Source organism: Panthera onca, chromosome B4 (genome assembly GCF_046562875.1).
Source record: "Panthera onca isolate mPanOnc1 chromosome B4, mPanOnc1 haplotype 2, whole genome shotgun sequence".
NCBI classification, from domain to species: Eukaryota; Metazoa; Chordata; class Mammalia; order Carnivora; family Felidae; genus Panthera; species Panthera onca.
This window is the reverse complement of record NC_138345.1, coordinates 41,397,592-41,420,245: the sequence shown is the minus strand read 5'-3', so window position 1 is coordinate 41,420,245 and position 22,654 is coordinate 41,397,592. Positions and strand designations below refer to the sequence as shown.

Sequence of the window (22,654 nt, the reverse complement as noted above, 5' to 3'; positions counted from 1 at the left end):
TTTTCTTTCTGCGTTAGCGGTACCACTTTCCAACAGTCTTCCAGGCTAGAAACCTCCCTTTCTCTCGCCTCAGCATTTATCAGCCACCAAATCTTGCAGTTTCATCAGTGTTTGTTGAATTCTTTTCTTCCTTATTTCTACTGCCTTATTTCAGACTCTTGCCACTTGTCATCTGGGCTGCTGTAACCGGTCTCTTTGCTTCTCATCGTATTTCCCTTGAAGCCTCCTCTACATTTGCTATGCCAGGGTGGTTTTTCTAGTGATTTTTTTTTTTTTTTAATAATCTCTACACCCCATGTGGAGCTTGACCTCATGAGCCCAGGATTAAGTGTCTCATGGTCTACTGACTGAGCGAGCCAGGCACTCCCAGGAGGGCTTTTCTAAAACGAATATCTGACCATGTTCCTCTCCTGCTTCCCTCCTATGTGTCTCCCCATTACTGGCCTGTCCAACAAGAGAACGTTTGCCTTCTTTAGCTTGATCTACAAGGTCACTGTCAACCTGCACTGACTTTTTTTTTTTTTTTTTAACATTTATTTATTTTTGAGACAGAGAGAGCAGAGCATGAAGGAGGGAGGGGCCGAGAGAGAGGGAGACACAGAATCGGAAACAGGCTCTAGGCTCTGAGCAGTCAGCACAGAGCCCGACGCGGGCTCGAACTCACATACCGCGAGATCGTGACCTGAGCCGAAGTCGGACGTTCAACCGACTGAGCCACCCAGGCGCCCCCCCCCCCCCCCCCGCCCCCGGGCAGTGACTTTTCTAGGCTTGTCTCTCCTGCTTCCTTTCTAGTTGCAGGGACACCAAAGTCTTCCCATCTACTGCTTCTGGCTGTTTTCATGCTGACCCCTCTGTCTGGAGAATGTCTTCTCCATGCAGCACCCCAAACCTAGCCCCCATCCTGCAGAACCACCTCTCAAGCCAGTTCCTAGTCATTCTTTAAGATTCAGCCCAGTGTTAACTTCCTCCAGGACACTTGCCTAACTGCTTGATCCTTGGTTAGGAGTTCCATCCTTTTGAGTTCCATAATACTTTCTTTGTATCTCCATAATTTCATCTACTACATGATAAACTGTTTTATAAATGTCCCTGTAACCTCCTTGGGATTCACTGCTGCATCTTCAGTGCTTAGCACAAATGATTAAATTTGAACCAGAAGCTGCTCTGAGTTTACATATATATAACCTCACTGAATCCTCACTATGCCCTTTGCAGTAGATACCAACAGTATTTCCAACTTACAGAGGAAGAAACAGGCACTGGGGAGGTTAAGTAATTTGCCCAAGGTCATGTGCATACTGGGTTTCAGGTATTCACTCCCAGTTAGCCTGGCTCCACATTTGGCATCTGTCATCACTATATTACATTGCCTGTCTATAGAGTGGACACTCAGTAAATGTTAACAATAATAGTTATGCTTAGTGATTGCATGAATACGCACCAGGCTCTGTGCTAAGTGTTTTACCTGGACTATTTCAACTCCACAACGACCCTATGAGGTGACTACTATCATTATTCCCATTTTACATAAGAAAAAACAGGTTTAGAGAAGTTTGGCAACCTCCCCAAGGTCCTAGAGCTAATGAGTGACATAGCTTCACTCACAACCAATCTTAAGCACTATATTCCACCATTTGAGACCAACAACTCAGGAATGGATTGACATCCAAGATGAAGACTAGACCTAGGACACCTACCTCTGAAAACATAGTTCAAAGCCTCAGGCATAAAACAGACTCCCTTACAAGTGGGGCAGAAAGCGACCGGTCCAGAAACAGTGACCCAGAATCAAAAGGACATAGACATAGATGCCAGCACAACGAAAGCCCCTCCTTGACCCCATGCCCCTCATCTCTAGGGGCTCAGGAGTTGAGCGGCTCAAGCGGCTCAAAGGTCTTGACGATGGCGAACGCACTTCCTGGGATCCCAAAGCGGTGATCCCGTCAGAGTTCATTCTGAGCCTCGACAGCCTGGTGCAGACTCCGTGGCTGCCAAGGAGGGTTAACCACCCAGGAGGGTCTCCACGCGGGGCGGGACCTCGGGGCGGGTGCTAGAGGGTAACCGTCCGGGGATGGGTCCTGGGGGGGGGGCGGGTCCTCGGGGCGGGGCGTGCCCTCCGCAGCAGCGACCCTACTGGAGTGTAAACCTCCCGCGAGGAGCCCCGCAGGGGGGTGGCCACGGGGCGGGGCGCGACCTGGGGCGGCGACGAGAGGGTTAACCGCCCCGGAGGGCCCCCGTGGGGGCGGGGCCTGGGGGCGGGGCGAGGCCGAGGGAGGTGCTGGAGGCGGAAGCGGCCGGCAGTCTGCGCCCTGCGCGGTTCGGCTATCTTCGGCGGGGTTCCTCCTGAAGGCCTGTGACTCCCGGCCTGGAAAGCCAAGCGAGGTGCGGGGGCGGTGACGGGGCACGGGATGGGCGGAGGGGACGACCCCTGGAGAGATCCAAAGGGGGTGAACCCGCGAGAGTCTCGGGAGACCGGGACAGATGGGCGAGGGCAGGGTGATGGGCCTAAGAGCTTTGGGGCGGGGGTGGGGGGCGAAGAGGGAGTGGAGCGGTGGTGGGCAAACATGCATGAAAAGATGAGACGCCTGGGTGAGGGATCCCCGCCAGAATCCCGCCCTTTTACACCCTCTTCTCTCCCAAGTCCTCTCCAGGTCAATCCCGAGCCGGAGATCAACTTTCAGAAGAGAGGAGCCCCAGCAAGATTCGGGGAGTCCTCCAAGCTCCTCACCTCCATGGGCCAGACGGCCCTGGCAGGGGGCGGCAGCAGCACCCCCACCCCACAGACCTTGTACCCTGACCTCTCCTGTCCCGAGGGCTTGGAGGAGCTGCTGTCTGCTCCCCCTCCTGATCTGGGAGCCCAACAGCGCCACGGCTGGAACCCCAAGGACTGCTCGGAGAACATCGAGGTCAAGGAAGGGGGGTTATGCTTCGAGCGGCGGCCCGTGGCCCAGAGCACTGATGGGGCCCGGGGTAAGAAGGGCTACTCGAGGGGCCTGCACGCCTGGGAGATCAGCTGGCCCCGGGAGCAGAGGGGTACCCACGCCGTGGTGGGCGTGGCCACGGCCCTCGCCCCGCTGCAGGTTGACCACTATGCGGCGCTGCTGGGCAGCAACAGCGAGTCGTGGGGCTGGGACATCGGGCGGGGGAAGCTGTACCATCAGAGCAAGGGGTTCGGGGCCCCCCAGTATCCAGCCAGACCTCAGGGTGAGCAGCTGGAGGTGCCGGAGAGGCTGCTGGTGGTTCTGGACATGGAGGAGGGAACTCTGGGCTACGCTATTGGGGGCACCTACCTGGGGCCAGCCTTCCGAGGACTGAAGGGCAGGACCCTCTATCCGGCAGTAAGCGCTGTCTGGGGCCAGTGCCAGGTCCGCATCAGCTACCTGGGCGGAAGGAGAGGTGAGGCCTGGGGCAGGTGTGGGGAGAGTGTTCTGTTACTGGTGGCTGTGGTTTGGGATGGAAGCTCATCACCTTACAAGAGCAGAGGGAATAGCCTGACCTGCCTCCAGTGTGGGGAATGGCTAAGGGTCTTCACGCATGTTACCTAATTGTCCCAGCAGCAATAGAGGTGAAAGTGAGGCTTGGGAAAGCAACTTGCTAGTAAGTGGTGAGTCCTCACAACAGAGGGAGGCGCTCCAGGGATTAGGGATTCACCGCAGATATCAGCTTCCGGAGCAAGAGGTGCACAGGGTTAAATGGGTGCTGGGCGAGGTGTAGGAAGAGAACTGGCAGTGCCAGACGCCCAGGGTGTGTACCAGATTCCCTGGGTTCTGATCTGTCTGTGCTACTTCCCTCCTCAAACCCCAGTAAGGGGCCTTTGGGGCCCTGGGCACCTGGAAGGAGAACACCCAAAGAGGCAGGGCCCTGGGAGGGGACTTTAGAGGAGGGGCCTCCTCTAGAAGGGGTTGGGGCCAGAGCTTGGGGCTGGTTGAACTGTTCTCTTGCAAGTTGCAGAGTACTGCTCCTCCTGTCACCCATGGCCAGCTGTTGTAGAGTGGAGGAGGGAGGGCTCATCAGCCCCAGCTCCAAGGCTTTACAGAATCAAAACCTAGACGAGCTCCACCACTGTCAGAACTTGCTTGGCCTGTTGCTTGGAGGGCCTTAGCTAGAGCCTCACCCCCAGCTGCCCGGGATGTGTGAAGTTTGCAGAGCCTCCCAGCCCCGGGGGGCCTTAGATCTCCCTCTCAACGAAGACTCAGGGCAGGAAAGCAGAAGAGAACTTGGGCAGGACCCCGTAGTTTGAGGAGGTCGGGCCAGTGGCTGCACCCCTACTTACCTTCCCCTCCTTCTCTCTCCCAGCGGAGCCACACTCCCTTCTGCACCTGAGCCGCCTGTGTGTGCGCCACGCCCTGGGGGATACCCGGCTTGGCCAGGTATCTGCTCTGCCCTTGCCCCCTGCCATGAAGCGCTACCTGCTCTACCAGTGACCCCTGGGATACCACAGATTGTGCTGGGGCCTTAAAGCCATCCCTCCCCTGGGGAGTGGGGAGGAGGCACCGCTGGCCTAGACCAGCTACTTAAAGCCAGGAGGTGGGGTGGGGGGAGGTGAGGCTGGGCCCCTCCCCCAACCCTAGCTCTGGGGAGCCCTAAGGCCCTAGAGCCTTCCTGAGGGGCAGAAGGGAGGGAGCTGTTATTTGAGGCTATGGCGGCCTGGACCTGGTATGCAGGACATTTTTTCAAGTAAAAACAGTAAGAGATGTGCTGTCGTAGAAACCTGTTTGTGTTTTTTTTTTTGTTTTGTGCACAAGTGTCCTACGGCTGCCTCAGAAAGGAAAAAGAGGGGATGTGGGCAAGGACAGTGAAGAAGGACACACCACAAGGCTTAGTGCCAGGTGTTTATTTCCCCCACACGTGGGACTGCTCACATATACAACACACACAGGCGTTGGCACCATGGGAGAGAACAGCACCCCTGGCCTCTGAGGGGAGAACAGGACTTTCTCTCAGCCCTTGGCCTCATGGTGGGAGATGGGAGAGGAGGATGGCTTCTCTCTCCTGCCCTCACTTGGGGACCGAGCGGGGACCCATGAGCAAATTCCACCCCTTCCACCTCTCAGCCAAAGAGGAGTCACCTTGGTGACCTGTTTAGTTCCAACCACTATAGTCAGTGGAGAAGGGATTGGCCTGGTCCCAACCATTACAGGGTAAGGTGTAAACAGTAAGGAAGAGGTATAGTTTGGCCACGAGGGGGGCAGGTGACACCATCAGAAGCATGTGCGGGGTGGGGATGTGTGTGGGGGGATAGGAGCACAGTCACTGGGCTTCTGAGCTACCTAGTCCCTGGCTTAGCAGGAAGAGGAGGGGAGACAGATGGGCTTATTGTTTGGCATTGATGATATCCACAAACTCAGGCTTGAGGGAAGCCCCGCCCACGAGGAAGCCATCCACATCAGGCTGGCTTGCCAGTTCCTTGCAGGTTGCCCCAGTCACAGAACCTGGGAACGGAGAAGAGAGAGGGAATTGTCAGGGATGGGATAGGAGGGCTGAGTCCACCCCCATCTCAGGCTGGAGCCAAACCCACTTACCTCCATAGATGATACGGGTGCTCTGAGCCACCGCATCAGAGACATTGGACTTAAGCCATCCCCGGAGCTTTTCATGTACTTCCTGGGCCTAAAACAAGACGCCAGACTATGTAAGCCTCTTTCTGCCTTTCACTCAAAGGCTAAAAGACCCTGGGCCCCACTGAAGAGAGGCAATGTGGTTTTGGGACAAGAACCCTGAGATCTGGGTCAGAATACCACAGCTCCAATTCCACCCAGGCCCTGGAATAGATGTCCTTGGACAAATCACTCTCCTTCTCTAGGCTTGGCAGGGGGTGGGGGGTGGGGGGGGTCTTCATTATTATCATTATTATTTGGGGGAGATTTTATTTTTTTTTATTTTTTATTTTTTTATTTTATTTTATTTTTTAATTTTTTTAAACATTTATTTATTTTTGAGACAGAGAGAGACAGAGCATGAACGGGGGAGGGTCAGAGAGAGGGAGACACAGAATCTGAAACAGGCTCCAGGCTCTGAGCTGTCAGCACAGAGCCCGACGCGGGACCTGAACTCACGGACCGCGAGATCATGATCTGAGCCGAAGTCCGCCGCTCAACGGACTGAGCCACCCAGGCGCCCCGAGATTTTATTTTTTAAAGTAATCTCTATACCCAATGTGGGACTTGAACTCATGACCCCGAGATCAGAGAATCAGACGCACTACCGACTGGGCCAGGCAGATGCGCTGGGGGCTCCTGTCTTTAAAATGAGGGGTTGGCTCGGGTGATCTCTGTGGCAGTCTAGTCCTACTGAGGCAGGGTAAGATAAGGGCAGAATTCCTGGGCTTGGTTACCTGTTGGGGTGTTGCAGTCTTGCCAGTACCAATGGCCCATACAGGCTCATAGGCCAGGACAACCTTGCTCCAGTCCTTGACATTATCTGTGGGACAGAGATCACAGATGGAAGGGTGAACGGGAAGGAGCTATCCAGCCCACAGCCCAGGGAATGATGAATGATGGTGGCCTAATGCCCCCTGGTGGTTGTTGGAGGAACTCCAAGTGGCATCTATACCATCCAGGCAGGAACAGAAGTGGTATGGATGATGCAAGGGTTCTAACCTTCCTCCTTCCTTTCCTGTATCAGCATGGGATGGGGATCAAATTAGGCTGCAGGGCATCTCACCCCACCTTCTGTGCCTCCATAGCCCTGTCCAGGCTCAAAGGTCCCTTTCTACTGAGTTACCTGCGATGACCTTGGTTTGCTCGAAAACGACCTTCTCAGTGATGCCAGCTTCCCTCTCATCTAGCTTCTCCCCGATGCAAGCGATTACTCCAAGTCCCTCTGCCAGGGCGTGGGCCACTTTCTGTCCAATCAGCTGTTGAGTAACAGATTTGGTGAAGACGCCCCTCTTGGAATAAGGAATCTCCTACCTCCTCTCCTGATTACTAACCTCGTCAGACTCCCCAAAGACATGCCTTCTCTCCGAGTGCCCCAGGACTACCCACGTGGCTCCACAGTCTTTGATCATGCCAGGGCTAAAGGAAGAGACAGAAAGCCATGCTTCAGCAGAGAGCCCACCCTTTGGCTTTCCCCTCAATGAGGAAAGTGAGGGCAGAGCCCCCACACACCCCTCTCCTGCCTGCATCTCACCTGATCTCCCCAGTAAAGGCTCCATTAGTCACTTTGTAGCAGTTCTGCGCAGCCACAGCAATCTTGGGATCTAGCTTCTGCCTGGCAAAGTCGATGTAGGCGGTGGGGGGTGCACAAACCACTTCTGGAGAGAAGACAGCACAAGGGGATGAAGTCATAAGGAAGCCATTCTCCAGACTCCCATCTTGGGTTTTGGAGTCCCCTCACCTGATTTCTTAGTTCTGCTTTCCACTCCTTTTCATCCCGGCAGGATAACATTTGTCCACTTGCCAGTCCAAGCTGGGCCTGTACCCAACTCCTTGAGCCTTCCAGGTGTCCCTGGGAGGCCATGGCCCTTGCCCTGCCCTCTGCTCTTTAACAGCTGTGGTTCTGATTTCCCCAGGCTATTCTGGGCCTGGGCACCTCCTAGACTCAGCATTCTCTTGGAGCCAACCACGCCTCCCTTCTAAAATAGCCCATCCTTACCACCCCCAGGCAAGGATTTTTAGCAAAAGCAGAAGCAGCCAACTCCTGGGTTTGCACTGGGGTCTTTGGGGAATAAACCAGGGCCCGTTTTGATGAGGCCCGTGGTTCTGTGATTTAGGTGAGTGGGAGGGTAAAGACTCTGCCCGTGGGTGGCAGTGAGATGACTAGCTCATAGAGAGGCCTTGTGCTTTCCCGTTTCCGGCCTGGAGAAAAGTGTAGGATAGCTCCTCATTCCCAAATGGCCCATCTTGTTTAGCACCTGCTCAGCCCCTTCGTCGGAAGGCAGCAGTCATCCAGGCTGCCGAGGGCAAAGGATAGAGCGTGTAGTTCAGCAGGCCGCAGCCGCTAGTCTGGGGGACTCGGCCCTCCCAGCGAGGAGCAGGGAGGAGTCGTGGGCTACGTGCGGCGGCGCACGGAGCAGACGGTCGAGGGGGCAGGTAGCTGGAACCCTGCACGCAGGCTCAGCCTCCTCCCCCACACTCTATGGCTGTCACCAGCCTCCTGCGATCGTCCGCAGGGGCTCCGCTCCTATCCCCGGCTCCTGTTGGGTGCAGCCCAAGCCCGCGCCCCGGGGCCATCTTCCTCCCGGTGACCTAAGAAATCCCTTCCCGCCCCGCGGTCGGAGGGCACCATTAAATGTGGCCCCACCTTTCTTCCTCCGACGCACCCCCGGTATTGCGGCTGCAGGGTCGAAGTCCGGACCCCCCAATAGCCTTTATCCTCACCCCTGCATCCGGGTCCACGCGGACACCCGGCTAACCGAGCTCGGGAGAGGGCGCTGCCACGCCCGACCTTCCCCACACCCCGGCCCCGGCCCCGGCCCCGATCCCGACCCCGACCCGGCGAGGGCTTACCGGTGTCGGCCGGCACCTTGGCCGCGTTCAGAGTGGTGATGAGTTCCCCCAGGTTTTTCTTCCGCCCATTCATCTTCCAGTTCCCCCCGACGAAGAACTTCCTGGAGGGCGCCATGGCGCTGGAACTGACACACTGAAGGTCAGTATCACCGCGCAGCCGCTGCCACTGCCCTCTTATATAGAGGGCCGTGAGGCAGAACTCCGCCTTCTCCCCGCCCTCGGCCATGGTTAGCCCGGCCCCCAGTCTGGAAATCCTTCCCGCCGCCGCCCCCACCACCTCCCTCCCGCCGCCGGTGTTGCAATGTTCTGACGTTGCCCCCGTTATTGTAGCAACGTTCCAGGGGCGTCCGGGGGCTCAGTGGCTTCAGCATCCATTGCGTGACTTTTGGGAGAAGGCGAGAACCTGCACTCAGAAGAGCCCCCGCTTCACGACTACAGTCTCCCAGAGGGCCAGAGGTGGCCTGAGATCACATTGCTCGCTGGACGGAGGAGGCTGTGAGGGGCACCTCTCCAATTCTGAGAAAAAGCCCTCCCTTCCCCTGTCAGAGGGGGAAGGACCGCCCACATTGCCTAAAAAACTGGGCCGCTAAGAGGGAAGCAGTTCAGAACCCCCCCACCCCTCCTCCTCTCTGGGTGTCCCACTCTCTGCTCCAGCTGGCCAACCCAACACACCGCAGGGCCTAGCGGATCTGGGACACTTGGGAAATACCCACTTGGGCCCCCTCCCAGGGAGACCGCCGGAAGGAAAGCGGGGCTCTTCACCCCCCATCTTTGCTCTGACAGCCCCCACCCCTCCGCCGTCTTCTTTTGCCCCAGTGCTCACTTCACCTCGTCTCACACCCAATTTCCCAAGAGCTCTAGAACTAGTGAAAAGTTGAGAAGTGCCAACGGAGGCGGCAAGGGGCAGGAGAGTGTGCGTGGGGTCGGGGGGGGGGAACCTGGCAGACCCACTCACCTGCTAATCTCCCTTAAGGTATCAAACAGGACACAACTTAGCCATTGTACTTTTATTCACATCGTGTATTTTGGCATTTTCCAGAGAAGGGCAGGGAAGAGACAGGGTGGGGGAAAGACCGGCGGGAGGGCGAGGGGGATCCCCATTTCCCTCCCAGCCCTCCTTGCCTGACCACACAGGGAGCAAACACAAAGGGGGAGGGGAGGCACAGACGCCCCCTCCTGTGGAAGAGGCTGCACAAAGCTACACCCACGCGCACACACAAACAAGCCCCCCTCCACACCAGGGGCCGGCAGGATTACACAGAGAAGCAGAGCACTGTGGGTTCAAGGGGCGGGTAAAGCAACAAAGTCTCCTCACTGACAGGTGGCCAGCCCCTCCCATCCCCTTCCTGCCCTATCCCCAAAGTCTCTGGAGTGTCCCCCGCTTTGCCTGGCCATTCTCCTATGGCCTCTAGCTTCTTCCCTGCTGCTGAGGACAAAAAGAAAAAGGGAACAGAGCAGGGGTGGGGCTGAAGTCCATTCCTCAGCCCCTGTCCCGCATGCCAGACGGTCTGTCCCCTGTCCTCAGTGGTAAGGGGTCAGGGCAGGCTCTTAGCTGGCCACTCTCTGGTAGAAGTAGATGTAGCCCAGGTCCTTGGGCGGCTTCTCAGAGGCACACACTTTCTGGTCATTGTAGATCACCCATCTGGGGAAGCAGGGGAGGGAGGAGAAGGATGAACACACAGGGCATCCACTCTGCATCAGCTTAGTCTCTGACATAGCCCCTGGTCTTGGTCCTGCTGATTCTGGAGCACAGGTTCCCAACATTCTCCGCCTGGGCCCCCACAACCTACAGTCTAGCTGCTACCTGCCTGAAGGGGGCATCCCGTTCTCATTCCCTACTCCAAGCCTTCAAATCCTCCAGTATCTCTACAGCCACCCCCACCCAGTCCTGCCAGGCCCCCGTCAGGTCCACAAACTTTTTCTGTAAAGGGCTGCACAGTAAATAGTTTAGGTTTTGGAGGCCATCCGGTCTCCGACACAATGACTCAATTCTCCTGTTGCAGCATGAAAACAGCCACAAATGATACATATGTGAGTTAAGTGCGGTTATGTTCATTAAAACTTTATTTCTGGGGCTCCTGGGTGGCTCAGTCAGTTAAGCGTCTGACTCTTGATTTCGGCTCAGGTCATGATCTCACAGTTCATGAGTTGGAGTCCCGTGTCCAGCTCTGCACTGACAGCACAGAGCCTGCTTGGGATTCTCTCTCTCCCTCTCTCTCTGCCCCTCCCCCCTGCTCATGCACACTCTCTCTCTCTCTCTCTCAAAAATAAAACTTAAAAATAAAAATAAACCCTTTATTTACAAAAGCAGGTGGCCAGATGCAGCACTTGGGCTGTAGTTTGCCGATCCCTGCTGTCAAACATTCTAAAAATGTGTGGTGTATCTGTGCCCCCCACTCAGCAGGCCTTTGCCTTCTCCTGCAAATATTCTAAGGGCTCCAAGGATGCTCCCACTCATTCTCACCACCGCTCCCCAGTTTGGAAGGTACACGGCCAGCCCCTCACCTGCCTTCCTTCTTGATGTGGCAGACATAGTGACCACACATGGTAGAGGTGCCCATGTGGCTGATGAAGGCAAAGAGCTGATACTCTAGAGAAGGGGGGTGCAGAGAAGACACTGAGAGGAATCCTCGAGCGACATCCAAAGGTACATCCAACAGCTCAAACTCAGGACGCAAGTTTCAGGGAAGGTGGGGCATGTACTGAGTCACAAGTCTGTCTCCGACTCCCAGAATCCCCCCTTCAGAAGCCATGTCAGCAGAAAGAAGCTTCTGCCCCCCCCACCCGCCCCCCGCCCCCACCAGAGTTGCCTTGGAATGAGGATCTGGTAGCTGACTGGCTAGATTCCACTGGCCTGTTTCCCAAGGACACTCACTTCCAGGGCCATCCCGGACTTTAGGTCCCACTGGTACAGACTCGGAGATGGAGTCAGCAGCCGAGCGGCCCTCCGAGATGTCCATGGCGGCTTCCGCATCCAGGTCATCAATGTGACTGAAGATCCAGTCCACAGCCCTTTCTAAACTATTGTTCTTGGAGAGGAGGGAAGCATTGCTCTTTCCAACAAGTTCGGGGCAAGAAAAGCACCAGTGAACGGCTCAGCTCCTTCACCACGGCCACCAAAGGGTGGTGCCTCAGCCCTGGCCATACCACACCGGTTGCCCTCAGTCTTGTTGACAAAAGATGGAACCTCACCCGCACCCCCTTCTTTCCCACAGGCCCCCCAGTCCTCAGCCGGGGGACAGCCCATACCGTGGCCCGAAGAGCTTTCAGGGCCTGGTCCCGGGAGAAGCCCATGGAGACGATGGTGCTCACGCAGTCTTCCGGCGGGGGGTCAGCTGCCGCACTGGTGGAGCCAGGCCCGCTGGAGCCAGGCAGGATGAGGGGGTTTGCGAAATCTGCGGGGGTTGAAGGGGTTGAAGTGTGTGGGGGAGGACGGTGGCCCTGTTCCGCCCTGCTACCCACCCCCGCCTACCTGGATCGTCCATGTGTGACATGACCCAGTTCATGGCGGCCTCAGCCCCACTGTTGCCTGTGTAGTAGACAGCTTTGCGGCAGGCGTCCATAGGGAAGCCCATCTCCACCAGCTGGATAATGACGGACTCGTCCAACATGGGTGCTGTTGGGGGCAGAAGCAAGACGGTGACCCGACTCCTTGGGCCACGATCTGTTCCTTCTCCCTCCCGAAGTGCAGTCCCCCGGCCCTCTCCCAACCACCACTCCTCCCCTCCCCCCCGCCCCGTTCCATGCATTTTTCTTCCACGGGGTGGCACCTTACTCCAGAACCTAAATGACAGCATGACATAACATGGGTCCAGCAGTACTGAAGATACAGAACTGAGGCTAAAGATCTCCCATGGAGATCTTGCCGTTTCTCACAGAATGGGCCCTATTTCTGGAGTATGATGCCTCGCCCCACCCCCAAGCAATGAGGTAACGAAGTAGAGAGGCAGTTAGCCAGTGCTGCTGCGGTCCACACAGACAATGTGGCTGGGAGCGCTCTACTCAGTCCTCACATCCATCAAAAGAGGGCAGGGGAAATTGGAAAGGGAGGACAGGAGAAAATACGAAGGACAGGGTCAAGGGGAGGCAGGCAGAGAAGACCCCCATCGGCAAAGGAGAGAGACAGGCAGGAAGAAGAGTCACTAACATGTCGGAGAGGAGAAGTGAGGGGAGCAGAAGGAGTCTTCGTCTTCGTTGCCATAGAAACCAAGGCTACCTTTGGGCTCATCCGGAGTGACCAGGGGTGGGGCAATGTCAGGCAGCTCCTCCTCTCCAGGCTGCAGCCCTGTACCCCTCAACTGGGAGATGTCTAGTTCCTCGGGCATCTCGATGGACACATCTGTAATTGGCATGGCAGGAAAAGGGTCACTTCAGCAGCTCCCTGGGGCCCTCCCTGAAAAAGCACTTTGGGAATCTCAAAGCCCTGCCCCATACCTTGGCCCTGCTGTGTAATAATAAGTTGCTGCTCAGAGCAGCACAAGTCTTAGGGGTCCTGGTGTAATACAATGGTGGGCCTGGGAATCCGGAGACCTGGATTCTAGTCCTAGATCTACCACACATGAGCTATGGACAAGGATGGGGGCTTCCCACATGTACAACAGGAAGACTTCCTACCTCTGCAGGCTCAACTGATCTAAGGAAATGAAGTTCAATTAGCAGCTCTCCAAGTCGGGAGGGGCTGTAAGACTCATGAGAACTGTTTCAAGATTATCTAAATGACAACATCTTCCCAAGTGTAAACGTAAAACTACGAAAATCGCTTTGAGTTGGAAATCACTGCTATGACAATCAAGTGCTTTCATAGTTTTAGTCTACGCTTTTCAAACGTGCCTTATCTTGAAACACTTAGGGTAATGTTTTCCTTCTTCAGAGGAAAGTTGGAGAAACACTCGTTTATACATGTTAAGGTCCCTTCTTTTTCTAGCATTTTCTGCTTCACCTCCCTCATTCGCCCCAGCCACCATACCCAGTTTCTTGGGCACCCAGTCCAAGCCGAAGGTGAACTTCTTGATCTGGATGACCAGATAGTCAGGGAAAGAGGCAAATCGTGTGGTCCTGGGGAAGAGAGAATGTCCTAGTACCCAAAGAATCCCAAAGTCCTCCTCTCCTGAAACCCCCACCCTGAGGTTCAGCCTCTCCCTGGTAGAAGCCCTGATGCCCAGAAGATACTCCACATTCTTATCTTGCCCTTGGCAGGCATCAGAGCATCTGCAGACAAGGAGCAGCAGAAGCCAGGGGCCTGTCAAAGGGTAGGGGGTGGGGGTGGGGTGGAGTGGGGAATGGCTGAAATCCCTTGGAACCAAAGCACTCCTTCAGATCCCAAGCTTATGCTCATGACACAATTAGGCCCAAACTAAGTCCATTTGCTAGAAAGCCAAATTCTGTCCACAACGGACACTACGTGCTTTCACCCTGACTAAGTGGACAAAAGGTGCACTAAAATGTGACCCCATACCACAAGAGAAGAGGGAGCCTCCGGCAGGGGCAGGACAAGGTAATATGGTCCATCATCCGAGTCTACTCCTGCCAGGGCCTCTTGATTCCCTCAGGGCCAGATTACCAGCCCCAACTGATGCTAGCCCTGAGAATCCAACCACAAAGGGACAGAAGGATGGGAGAGAGGCAGACAGAGTCTTTGGGACTACCCTGACATTGGCCCGAAACCTTGGGCGCAGACCAACTAGACTTACTTGACGGCTACTGATTTGGCCTGCAGGGCGGTGCTCCAAAAGTCGTCCACCTGCTCGGGGGCCCCATAGGCCTCCAGGCAGGAGCTGAAGGGCACCTGGGCCCGAACCAGTTCTGGTAGTGGCAGCTTCTCCTCTTCGGCTTGCCGCTTCTTTTCCTCATACTCCAGAAGCTCCTCTGGGGACAGAATTGACAGGTGAACCCTTCAGAGGGCACTGCCTCTTTCCCTCCTTAGCCCTGCCAGACTGGCTCTCTGTCCGTGACTACTTGGGCTCCTCCACTCTCCCCAAATCCACCTGACACACATCCACATACGATCTTGCCTCTCTTCCCCAGCACAGCTCTGACAAGCAAAGGTGATCCTACCTCCCCGAGATGCCCCAGCTTTGGCCCTCCGGCTGGGGGAGCAGGGCATACTGTGGGCTCCGCTCCCATTAAGGGGCCCAAGCACTCCTACACCCTGGAGCCCCACTGCACCCAGGCCTCACTGAGGGCAACCTGCCTTTGTTAAGGGCCGCGTCCATGGGCACAGGCAGCTGCATGATGTAGTCCACTCGCTGGGTGTACTTCACCTTCTCTGTGGCCAGGCACTTGATCTTTTCCTCCACCAAGAAGCGGAACACTTCGTTAGGATTTTCAGAGCTCCGGCAATTCCTCTATGGGAAAGAGGCAGGGTGGGGAGGTCTGGGCGGCCAGGGAACGAGATGAGGGCCTGAAAGGGTCACTAGGGGCTCAGGGAGAGAGAGAGAGGAGCAGAAGGCAGTCTACCACTAGGAGGCTCTCGGGACTCAAGAGTAGAATCCTTCCCTAATTAGCTCCCCCTCTCCAACTCTGGTGTCTTCATGGCACTGGGAGACTGCGGTGGAACACGCTGGTATTTTTCTTTATAAGCAATAGGCATCTCCCTATCAGTTTCTTGGGTGCATCCTTCATTAGGCCACAAGCCCATCCAGTGTAAGCATCACTGCTTGGCATTACTGTCCTCCCCAGGGGCAACTGCTACTCACAGGGAAGGCCCAGTGCATGCCCGCCGCCGGGTTCCAGGGGTGGGGCTGGTGGGGGCTGACAGGAAAGAATGAGCAGGAGGCAGAAGGGAGAGAACCACGGGCAGATGGAGGGAGCATGGAGTGCCCTGCCTTGCCATCTTCCCGGCCCTTACCTCCACCATGTTGATGAGGTGAAGAAAGAACTCCTGGGCATCCTGCTGCCGGTTGGTGGAGAACTCGGGGTGACCCTTGCCAATGAGGGCCTTGAACATCCGAGGGGCAATGCCATCTTGAACTTCCTAGGCACAGCCAGGGCAGCGATTCAGCTGGGGCTCAAGTAGGCCACCAAGGGGCCTTCTTTAGACATCTCCCAGACCTCAGTTTCCCCATAATTCCAGAGCCTGAAAGGGATAGAGTCCCAGACTCACCTTTTGTTCTGGCACCTGCTCCCCATCGCCTGACTCCGGTGCTGGCTTGGAATATTCTCCCGAGAGAAGGCCATGGCCCAGTTTGGCCCTGCATTGACATCCAAGAGAACCACTTAAGCTTCAGTCAACTGTTGATCGTCTGACATCTATCTGTGCCTTTTCCTCCCCAACTCAACCCCGGCATATAGACCTCAGACAACTCTCTAGAATGTGAAAAACCTGAGATTCCCCAGGAACCCAACTCAGGGCAGACAGCATGGCCAGAGGCAAACGTCCTGAACTGCTGCCCACTCCAGGTGGTCATGGAGGAGAACGAAGGCATACAGGCTGCGAGGCTGTACACAGGACCTGGCTACATACACCTGGGTGCTGAAGTCCTGGGTAGGGTCCGTCGGGGCATTCTGGAAGATCTTCTCCAGCTTGTCCACATACCTAAGAGCCAAGAGAAGGATAATTGGAGGTGCTCTGGCATGGGTTCCAAGGAAAAGGGGACTATTATCTATTAGATCGGGGGAACAAGCAACCTTCAGAGTAGGGAGTCATGTGGTTAAAACACGGGAGTCCATTTCTTTCCAGCAACCTGCCCTTCCTCCCCTTCTCAACTATGCCAGCATGCAGTGTACCCTGATGCATTTTTCCCCCCCGGCCTCCTCCCCAGGAGTGAGCCAGGGGAAGGGAGAAAGTTGCCTGGAACAGAACGTGTCACCACATTGCTAAGTTTTCACATGTGCATCAAGTCCTTCTCAATTAGAAAGCAGGCTCACTTATGCTCAGAATCTGCCGTTTTGGTACCTTAGTGACCCAAGCCCTCCCCTCCCCCAAGTGCTACATGTCCATGTCAGGTACTCATCTGATGTCACTGGCCTCAAGTAAAGACCACCACCTCACCCTTGAGTAGTCAGGAAGCCAGGGAGAGCCCCAGGATTTGGTGTTCTGCTCCCAGTGGGGCTTGTGTGGCTGGGTGACAGTGGGGTGGTTCTAGAACTAATGGGAGAGCGCTAGCCACAGTATAACAGGAACAAAGACGGAGCTAGCACACAGAGGTACTGAGGGTGGCTGAAGGAGGAGTGTGCCTAGAGGCTGGCGTCCAGGAGGAGAGCTGCGGAGTCAGGGGTACAGGGCCAAGGGGCCAGTCATGGGGAGAGGGCACCACTCACTTCCTCTGGAAGTCGGGGATGCTGAAGAGGACCTGGACCACGGAGTTGAGGTAGCAGCTGTTACCCAGGTTCCGGATGCCCGTGTAGCCAGGCCCAAACAGGGGCTTCAGTGGCACACTCGACTCCTGGATCAGCTCCCATTCGCCAATCCGCTGGTTCATATCTATCTCCAGCTCAGTCATGGTCTTGTCCGTCTGCAAGGGAAGGGACGCTTCAGACAGGGCGAGACACTCAGCCCTGAATTTTTTACACTGATCCTTCACAGGGTCCGGGACGCTACCCTGCTGGAGCTCAGAATGTGTTCAATTATGGTCTCTAACATGGAAGACGCACTAGCTATTTCCAGTCCAAGTTCCAGAAGGCCTTGAGCGATTGTCCCGGAGGCGGTTTAGTGGTCAGGCCTCTGCCTGGGGGAGAGGAAGAAATGAATGCGAGTCCCTCCACTTGAAGTGTTTTTTTCCATTCCGAAGCTGCCCCTTCTCACCCTTCAGGTCTCCGCTCCAGGTCTTCCTGCCATAAGCTACTGCAGCACCCTCTCGGTCTCTTTCACAGCGCCCTTCGGTTTGTGTTCATTCACTCATGTGCCTGAGCATGTGATTAATATCTGCCTTTCCATCTAGAGTGTAAGTCCCTGAAAGGCCACACCTGTCTTATTCACGCAGTGACTAGCACAGAGCAAGTACTCAGTAGTGGTCGATGAATGAATAATGGATTCTAGAAACCTTTTCAAAGGAAGCCCACATGTGTTGGGGACCGGGATAACCGTGGCAGCTCGCTCCAATGCGCTGCTTCAGCCTCAGGCGAGGCAGGGCCTGGCGGGCAGGGACGAGAAGAGTCTGAAGCTGCAAGGGGTCTCACCTTCTGCATCTTCAGCATGTCGATGCCGAAGTGGGACAGGTGCTCAGCCAGGTTGGGGTCCAGGACCATGTCATCCTCATCATAGGAGTACACATCTAGGGCAGGAGGCAGGGGTATCGTCAGAAGCGGTGGCTCTGGCCTGACCACTAGTCCCACTCCTTGCCCCGGGGTTGGGGGGGGGGGGGGTGGAGCGCTGGTGGGACAGAAGGATGAGCCTGTAAGGGTAACCCTCTTGGCTCCCTGACTATTGGTGAGGTCACAAGCCCTTCTGAGACTGGCTGTCAGGGAAGACGGGGTGAAAAGAGGCCAAGGGCTGGCGTTTCTTGGGGGCCCACCCCCAGGATAAGGTGCTGGGGTCAGATGGTTTGGGAAGGATACTCACTACACAGATTATCTTGGTAACCTCTAAGGAGGGGGACTCGTATTTGGGGGGTTTAGCTGAAGCTCTAGTCTCGTCTACAACATTCTCATTGTTTATCAAGAGGAGGTATTCCCGTGCTCCCCGAGTAACGGTTAAAGCCCACTCTAGCGTGGAGGCGGCCGGAGGAGGGGAGGGAGTACCGGCTCCATCAGGTGTGATGGTGCCCAGCTTGACGGCCAGCGGGTAGTTGGTCTCTCTGTAGTGTTCCACGGCGTGGTTGTTGCCCCCACTGCCATCGAAGTAGCGGCGGCCACAGAGAATGGAGCCGTCTGTCAGGTTGAGCCACAGGTTCTCTCTCATGTCACACTTGGAACACTTCCAGCCGCTAACCAGGAAGAAGAAAATATGCTGAACTATGGGGAGGGGGATATATGGGATTGGCCTTTCCAGTGTGAGAGCTCTCTCTGCTCCTCTCCTCTGGACGGCCCCTGGCTGAGTTCATCTCCCTCAGCGCCCCCCTCCTTAGCCTGCTCCCGATGCTCTCTCCCACCAGATCCCCCAGGAGGGTGGCCTCTTTGCCCCTGCTCTGGGGGTGGTGCCCCAAGGTGGAGGGGCCAGGCCTCACCAGGGAGGGATTCGAGCAGGGTTGTCCAGCTGCTTGAGGTTGAAGGCATGCTTAGACACCTGCCGTACTTCCCCATCCCAGGCCTGCACCTCCTGCTTGCGGGAGGCCGAGTCGGCTGACAGTAGGGCCTCCACCGCACTGGTCACCTGGGGGAAGCAGAGGGTCAGAGACGGGACCCAACCCCCCGCCCTCTAGTCCCTCTAGCCCCTCAGTCTCCAGCTTTCTCAGTGCTTGCCCAAGACGTCACTGCTCTGGACCTGCCTGCCCCAGAGTCCCCGGCAGGGCAGGAAGGCATTCGTACCCGGTCTCTGACAATGTCAGGCAGTCCCCCCAACCCATCTCGGGCAATCTCCAGGTAATCCGGCAAAATAACAATCTTCACATCCTCATCATATTCATACTTCTCCTCGCTGAGGTCAAACCCGCCTTCAACACCTGGTGAGGCAGGGAAGAAGGAGGAGGGTAGAACAGCCACCACGGGTAAATGTCCCTCCTCCCAAACGGCATCTCGTTTTGTCCCCTCCAGAGCTCTAGGGCCACTGGTCAGGCCCATTCTTTGGGGGCCTTTCGAGTGCCTCTGAGGCCAGGAAAGACCAGCTCGGGAAGAACAGGGCTGAAATGGTGCTCACCAATAGCCAGCCGGGTGGGCTTCTTTCGGGGGGGGTCTCCAGTGCCTGTTGTGGTGTCCTCCTCTTTCTGCAACGAGGCAGGAAGGGCAGGATCAGCAGTGAGTGCCAGGGAAGGGACAAATGGGGAAGATGGACAGGACAGGGTGGGTTAATCTCAGAAGGGAGTGAAGCTAAATAAAACATGTGTGCTAAGTTTTAATGATACCAACAGAAACAGGCAAGAGGGGGAAATGCGACCTCTGGGAGGTCAGAACAGAAGACACAGATTCAAAATGAAGACCAGTGGGATGTGCCTGAAAGTCCCCAGGCCTTGCCCCCAGCTCCATGCCTACCGGGCGCCGGGTCCTCCGGAGGTGCAGGTAGACGCGCTGGCCCGTCTTGTTGAAATGTCTCTCCACATACTGTTTCCCAAAGCCCAGGAATGTGTTCATGCAGATGTAGAGGCCACCCTCAGACTCCTGCAGTGCAACAGGTAGGGGAGGAGACACAGGGAGGATGAAGCCTGGCTAGGTGGGGAAACCAAGACCTGGGGTCAGAAACTGGTTTCCACAAGAAAGGCTCTGTTCTCTACCACCATGTGGCTGTTGGCAAGTCATTTAGCCTTTTGGGACCTGGTACATGGCTAAGATTCTCCCCATTCTCCTATGACTTTGATACCAACCAACAAGGACACCAGGAGCTAAGCAACACCTGTCAGTCACCATTCCTCTTCCTTCTCGCTCCTTCTTTGGGCTTTGGAGCCTTCCAATCAATTGCAGAGAACTCCCTTTACGAGGCCAATGGGAATCAAATACCATGGACTTCCAGGGCCAGTGCTTACATTCAGAGGGAAAAAGGGTCCTTTCCCGGGAGAGGAAAGACCTGCATGTCAGACACTGAACCTACTCCCCACACACAACAAACCCTGCCTAATCTCCGGGATTCAGAAAACTTTCCAGACTGGAGGAGCAAAGATTCTAGCACCTGAACAATACACCCAGCTCCTGAGCCTGCCAGGAAGACCAGACTTCTCCTTTACAACATCCTACTAGGTCGTCAAATCCTGGTCCATGCTGAGTCCTCTCCCTCCTCTCCTGCTAAGGCCTGGAGCCAGGCTAACAGTGCCTTGTCTGGGGCTCACTGTTATACCTGGACCTGGTTCAGCAGGGACACGAAGACCAGCATTCTCCAGGCACTGCCCTGCTGCCTCCCCTCTGACCAATAACTAAATCCCGCACTGAAGTCCATCAACTGCCAACCTCAAAGCCAATCCCTCTCTAGAATAATCTAGCAATACCTGCTGAGACAACTCAAACACATATAACGCAGGGAGAAAACAGGGAGAGAAGGGTCCACCCTAAATCACAGCTAAGGAGGGAGGATGAGCTTCTCGAACACTGAGCAAGTCTCCCAGTGTCTTTGTGAATAGTGATAGATAAGGTAGAGGAGGTAACTGGAGAAAACAACAGTCTTCCTTCAGATCCAAGCAACGACAGGCATCTTCTTCCTTGAATAAATGCCTCAGTGGCCTTGAAAAATTCTCTGCTGCGATATGAAAAATAGGGCACCGTCTAAGGCAGTTCTTGGTCCCATAGATAGCTCTGTACCACTCCCTAGAACAGTGTGGATTACAATGTTCATGGGCAAATGGAGCATTTTTCATCACAGGGGTCAAACAAGCTTTCTACCATAAATTGAATTTGAAGATAATCAAACATGCTGGAAGTTGGTCAGGAAAGCAACAAGGCCACATTGGAGATCTCTTGACTTGGGATAAAAGAAGCAAAGTATAATAAGCTTACAAAAACACCATTTGGATTATTCGAAGCACTTCCTAAGGAGAGGCAGACAGGAGTGTGAAGAGGGAGCCACTGACTTCTACCATCTGTTGGTAATTAAGAGAAACCTTTCTCTCCTGAGAAAGACAGGACCAAGCCATGCACTTGATGAACTAGATGGCATGCAGGAGCTCTGCAGTAACCAAACTCCTCTGCAGGAAATAAAAATGCTGGGTTTCCCCAAGTCTTGGGAGCCCTGGAGCTCTGCTCTGAGCAGTCAGTCCTCTTTTGGCTCTGCCAAAGCCAGACTCCAGAGAAGCAGCACATTGTCTGAGGCCCAGATCAAAGCCTAGCAAACCAAGCAAACCACAAATCACAGTGATGATCCTGAACTGGGCCTTAGATCATGCTGCTATACTCAGCACTGGCGATGCATTAATGAAGCCTTTCCACTCTGACTTGCAGTTTTCCCTGCCACGGGCTGGTCTGGCTGAACACCCTGGGCAGGGCCCAGCGACCGCTTGACGGGAGGGGTGGTAAGGGAGGCGGATCCCAACCAGGCTGCTGTTGCCTTCTCAGCTCAGGCTCTGGCCAGGCCAAAGGCTAGTCTCTGCTTGACGGTGACACAGGAAGGCAGAACTGCAGGAAGGGAGGTTCCGGGTGGAGCCTACAAAACGTGAAGCATGGTGTGGGTGGAGGCTTTGTCTAACCAGTCAAGAGTGGGAGCGGGATGGGAAAAGGGTCTTAGTATCCTCCACGAAAGACACCATCTCCCTGGGAATACTTTTAAAAGGGTTCCCTGTGCTCTCTGTGATGGGCGGGAAAAGGGGGGCTGCGGCCATAGTTCACCTCAAAGGAGAAACGACTAGAGCTTTCCTCCCTTCTTTCCTCTCCTCCCTACCACCAATGACCCACCTCCCCGCCCCCTGTCCACATTAACCATGGGTGGAGTCTAAGTCGGCCTTTCTCAGAACCGCCCTTCTTCATGGTCACTTCCAGACTACTAGGCGCCCAGGAACTGCAATCCCCACCCTCCAACCCAAACCCCGGCCCAGAACAGTGCAGGGTCGCCCCATCCCTCCAACACGAGACTACAAAACCCGGAGAGCCGCGCGCGGCAGGCAAGGCCAACTCCCAGGCTTTCGCAGGGGTCCACTTGGGGGATGTAGTCCAGCGAGAGGGATGCGCCTCTACCTTGGAACGGCAATGAGGGGAGTGAGCGACTACGATCCCCACAGTGCTCCACGAGACGGGGAACGGGTGGGGCGGACGCGGAGGCTTCCGGGAGCGGTAGTCACACGACAGCGCCAGCTAATTAAAAGCAACGGCAGGGAGGAGCGTGGGAGACTACAAGTCCCATGGTGCATCGCAGGGAGGCGGTAGCCCAAGCCTTGCAGGCCCCGGCAGAATGACCAGGGCGATGGAAGGAAGTCGTGCTCGCTGCGGGCGTGGGGAATGGGCTTACCGGTGTGTCGAAGGAGAAGGCGCACTCGTCTTTGTGGACCCGGTCTCCAGCCTTAGGAACCCGGATCGTCGGTAATACTGACAGCAGCGCCTCCTCACTCAGCTCCGCCATGACACCGGCAGCAGCTCCTCCACACACAGCGGCTCCCACCGTTCCCAGTCCCCCACCCCCTAGTCTGGCCGTCCAATGAGCACTACTCGTTAGGTGCATGCGCTAAAAGGAGGACGCGCGAGAATGGCAGTTGGACGCA

At 55.7% G+C, this 22,654-nt stretch overlaps 4 protein-coding genes across 5 annotated transcripts in view; 2 read left to right on the top strand and 2 right to left on the bottom strand.

Annotated features, from left to right (window-relative positions):
* PHB2 (prohibitin 2) overlaps positions 1-22,654 on the top strand; it is a 127,277-nt gene that overhangs the window by 75,157 nt on the left and 29,466 nt on the right. The window lies entirely within an intron of this gene.
* Positions 2,252-4,710, top strand: SPSB2 (splA/ryanodine receptor domain and SOCS box containing 2). The gene is made up of 3 exons (XM_060658550.3): positions 2,252-2,382; positions 2,642-3,396; positions 4,297-4,710. The coding sequence occupies exons 2-3, from the start codon at positions 2,733-2,735 to the stop codon at positions 4,422-4,424; spliced, it is 792 nt and encodes a 263-aa protein (XP_060514533.1). The 5' UTR covers positions 2,252-2,382; positions 2,642-2,732; the 3' UTR covers positions 4,425-4,710.
* TPI1 (triosephosphate isomerase 1) lies at positions 4,820-8,691 on the bottom strand. The gene is made up of 7 exons (XM_060658543.3): positions 8,451-8,691; positions 7,132-7,255; positions 6,932-7,016; positions 6,724-6,856; positions 6,335-6,420; positions 5,523-5,610; positions 4,820-5,432 (listed from the first exon to the last, which is right to left on the bottom strand). The coding sequence occupies exons 1-7, from the start codon at positions 8,674-8,676 to the stop codon at positions 5,314-5,316; spliced, it is 861 nt and encodes a 286-aa protein (XP_060514526.1). The 5' UTR covers positions 8,677-8,691; the 3' UTR covers positions 4,820-5,313.
* USP5 (ubiquitin specific peptidase 5) lies at positions 9,443-22,618 on the bottom strand. 2 transcript variants are annotated; one of them, XM_060658526.3, is made up of 20 exons: positions 22,405-22,618; positions 19,515-19,640; positions 19,183-19,249; positions 18,855-18,988; positions 18,554-18,699; positions 18,129-18,313; positions 17,568-17,662; positions 16,710-16,903; positions 15,913-15,984; positions 15,553-15,640; positions 15,298-15,423; positions 14,641-14,794; positions 14,141-14,315; positions 13,417-13,505; positions 12,598-12,789; positions 11,923-12,066; positions 11,700-11,845; positions 11,326-11,479; positions 10,956-11,040; positions 9,443-10,092 (listed from the first exon to the last, which is right to left on the bottom strand). In XM_060658526.3, the coding sequence occupies exons 1-20, from the start codon at positions 22,612-22,614 to the stop codon at positions 9,999-10,001; spliced, it is 2,676 nt and encodes an 891-aa protein (XP_060514509.1). In that variant the 5' UTR covers positions 22,615-22,618; the 3' UTR covers positions 9,443-9,998. The 2 variants fall into 2 exon arrangements, with proteins under 2 accessions (XP_060514509.1, XP_060514511.1); XM_060658528.3 differs by having other exon boundaries at positions 12,667-12,789.